Source organism: Aphanomyces invadans, assembly GCF_000520115.1.
Source record: "Aphanomyces invadans strain NJM9701 unplaced genomic scaffold supercont1.210, whole genome shotgun sequence".
Lineage (NCBI taxonomy): Eukaryota > Oomycota > Saprolegniomycetes > Saprolegniales > Verrucalvaceae > Aphanomyces > Aphanomyces invadans.
This window is the reverse complement of record NW_008580355.1, coordinates 851-2,708: the sequence shown is the minus strand read 5'-3', so window position 1 is coordinate 2,708 and position 1,858 is coordinate 851. Positions and strand designations below refer to the sequence as shown.

Below are 1,858 nucleotides of genomic sequence, written 5' to 3'. Positions count from 1 at the left end.
GTTCGCGGTCGGTGCAAGGTCGGTAGGGACAGTGAGCATGGCATAGCAATCGAGCAACCCAGTGCCGGCATTTTCAAGGAAGACACGGCCGGACCGAAACAACTTGGACCGCTACAGGCATCACGAGGATGGGAGTCCGAAAGAGTAACGGATTCATGTATTTCCAGCAAAACTCGCCGTCCAAATGATATTGCAGCGCTACCCATTTGATCATTGTTTACTGGAGGGGGGCGTCCAGCGTCGGTGCCGCGAGTGTGTACAGGGTCTGAGCATCGAGGACAAAGTCACCGTTGGCCGAGCGGCTGAGGGACTCTGCCCGAAAGAACGTCGCCACCGCGACCAAAGATACATGAGACTGCTTGTGGCCGGCCATGCACGCCAGCAACGCATCGTAGCCGTCATTGCCAATGACGTTGCGTCTGTGTGCATCGCGTACACGAGGAGGTCGTCCATCGCATGGGCAGTGTCGAGGAGCTATGCGCCCCACGTCCGTGCAATGTGAAGGATTGTGCCGAATGAACGACAAGGAGTTTTCGTTCCATCCGAGCATGAGCTGAATCGCGAAGGCGCGGTCAAGCTATCTGGGGAAAAGAGAACGAGGGGGTAGTCCAACGTATCGTATGGTTGTTCTCGATGACGGTGCCGTAACTTCCTTGAGATCAGCCATTTTCGACACTATCCCGTCCAGAATCACGCCAAAGATTAGATTTACGAACAGCGCGTAGACCAGACACACCATAACACTCAGCGATCGCAACGTCAACAGCGTACACCAGCATCACGTCGGTCGTTAGTACGATCGAGTTTGCAAGCTCCGGGAGAAGTTGTACCTCATACGTTTGCTTTCCAAGGTTGCGACGGATGCGCGCCGTCGCCATCGTCGTCGCTCCCTTCTCCGTCATCCTTTCTTCGCCGTACATGGTGATTCTTTGAAGGGTCTGTTTGCAACGCCTGCATCGCATCGAGTGAGGCGAACGATGGCGGCGCTTGCACGTACCAATTTGTGTCGTCCAGGGTATACGTGACATCGTGGATGCCGATGAGCGGATGGGCAAGCGGTTATTTTGAATAAATTTTATCTTGGGCGAATCAAAACAGCTACAGAAGTACAAGGCATTTTAAATAGAAACATTTTTACACTTTCACAACTTCAAGTGTATAAATATATCTAAATCTACTATAACGCAGTGCATAAAAATTTCCATATAGACCGGAGTACCACTTTGTCGAGTTTTTATCAAATTAACTGTATATTGTGAAAGAATTAGAAGAACACTCGGTCACCCACGAGATCACACAAGCCCTAATTCATAACATGCTTGATGGACATTAAGACCACTCAATTGAACTCTATCCCAATGACTTAGAGTTCAATCAGAGACAGAGCACAACTCAATTTCACAAGCCCCACTGGGAAATTTATCTGTTTGAAGTCAGAGACTGACTGATTTGGAAAGTGCAATTGAACTGTCGAATATCTAACCGAACAATTCATAACTATGTGATAGAGTGTACTCTAAGTCATACCGGAAACAAATATTGACTTATGAAATCACACAGTCATATACGAAATCGCTCGAGTTCAATTGCACATCATGAAACATCATTGGATGGCAGCTCGTCATCCTTATCCAAAATCCTAAGAAACAATAATGGCAGATACATAGAATTTCACTAGATCAAGCTCAAAAGGGCGCCAAACCAGTCGACATACTTGCACCACAAAGCGCGAAAACCATCAAAAATCAAAGCGATTGAGCCACCCATTTTCGATTTTTCGCTCAATGACAAAGTAGCGCATGGCTGTGTCATTGTGGAAAACTTTTCGGTCGTTTGAACACGTTGTCGAATATTGTTG

The 1,858-nt window shown here is 47.5% G+C and overlaps 1 protein-coding gene across 1 annotated transcript; it reads right to left on the bottom strand.

Moving 5' to 3' along the window:
• Positions 1-217: 217 nt before the first annotated feature.
• On the bottom strand, positions 218-920 carry H310_15183 (hypothetical protein; the record flags this gene model as incomplete). Its single annotated transcript, XM_008883169.1, has 2 exons — positions 218-419; positions 772-920. The coding sequence occupies 2 exons, from the start codon at positions 918-920 to the stop codon at positions 218-220; spliced, it is 351 nt and encodes a 116-aa protein (XP_008881391.1).
• Between the last annotated feature and the right edge of the window lie 938 nt (positions 921-1,858).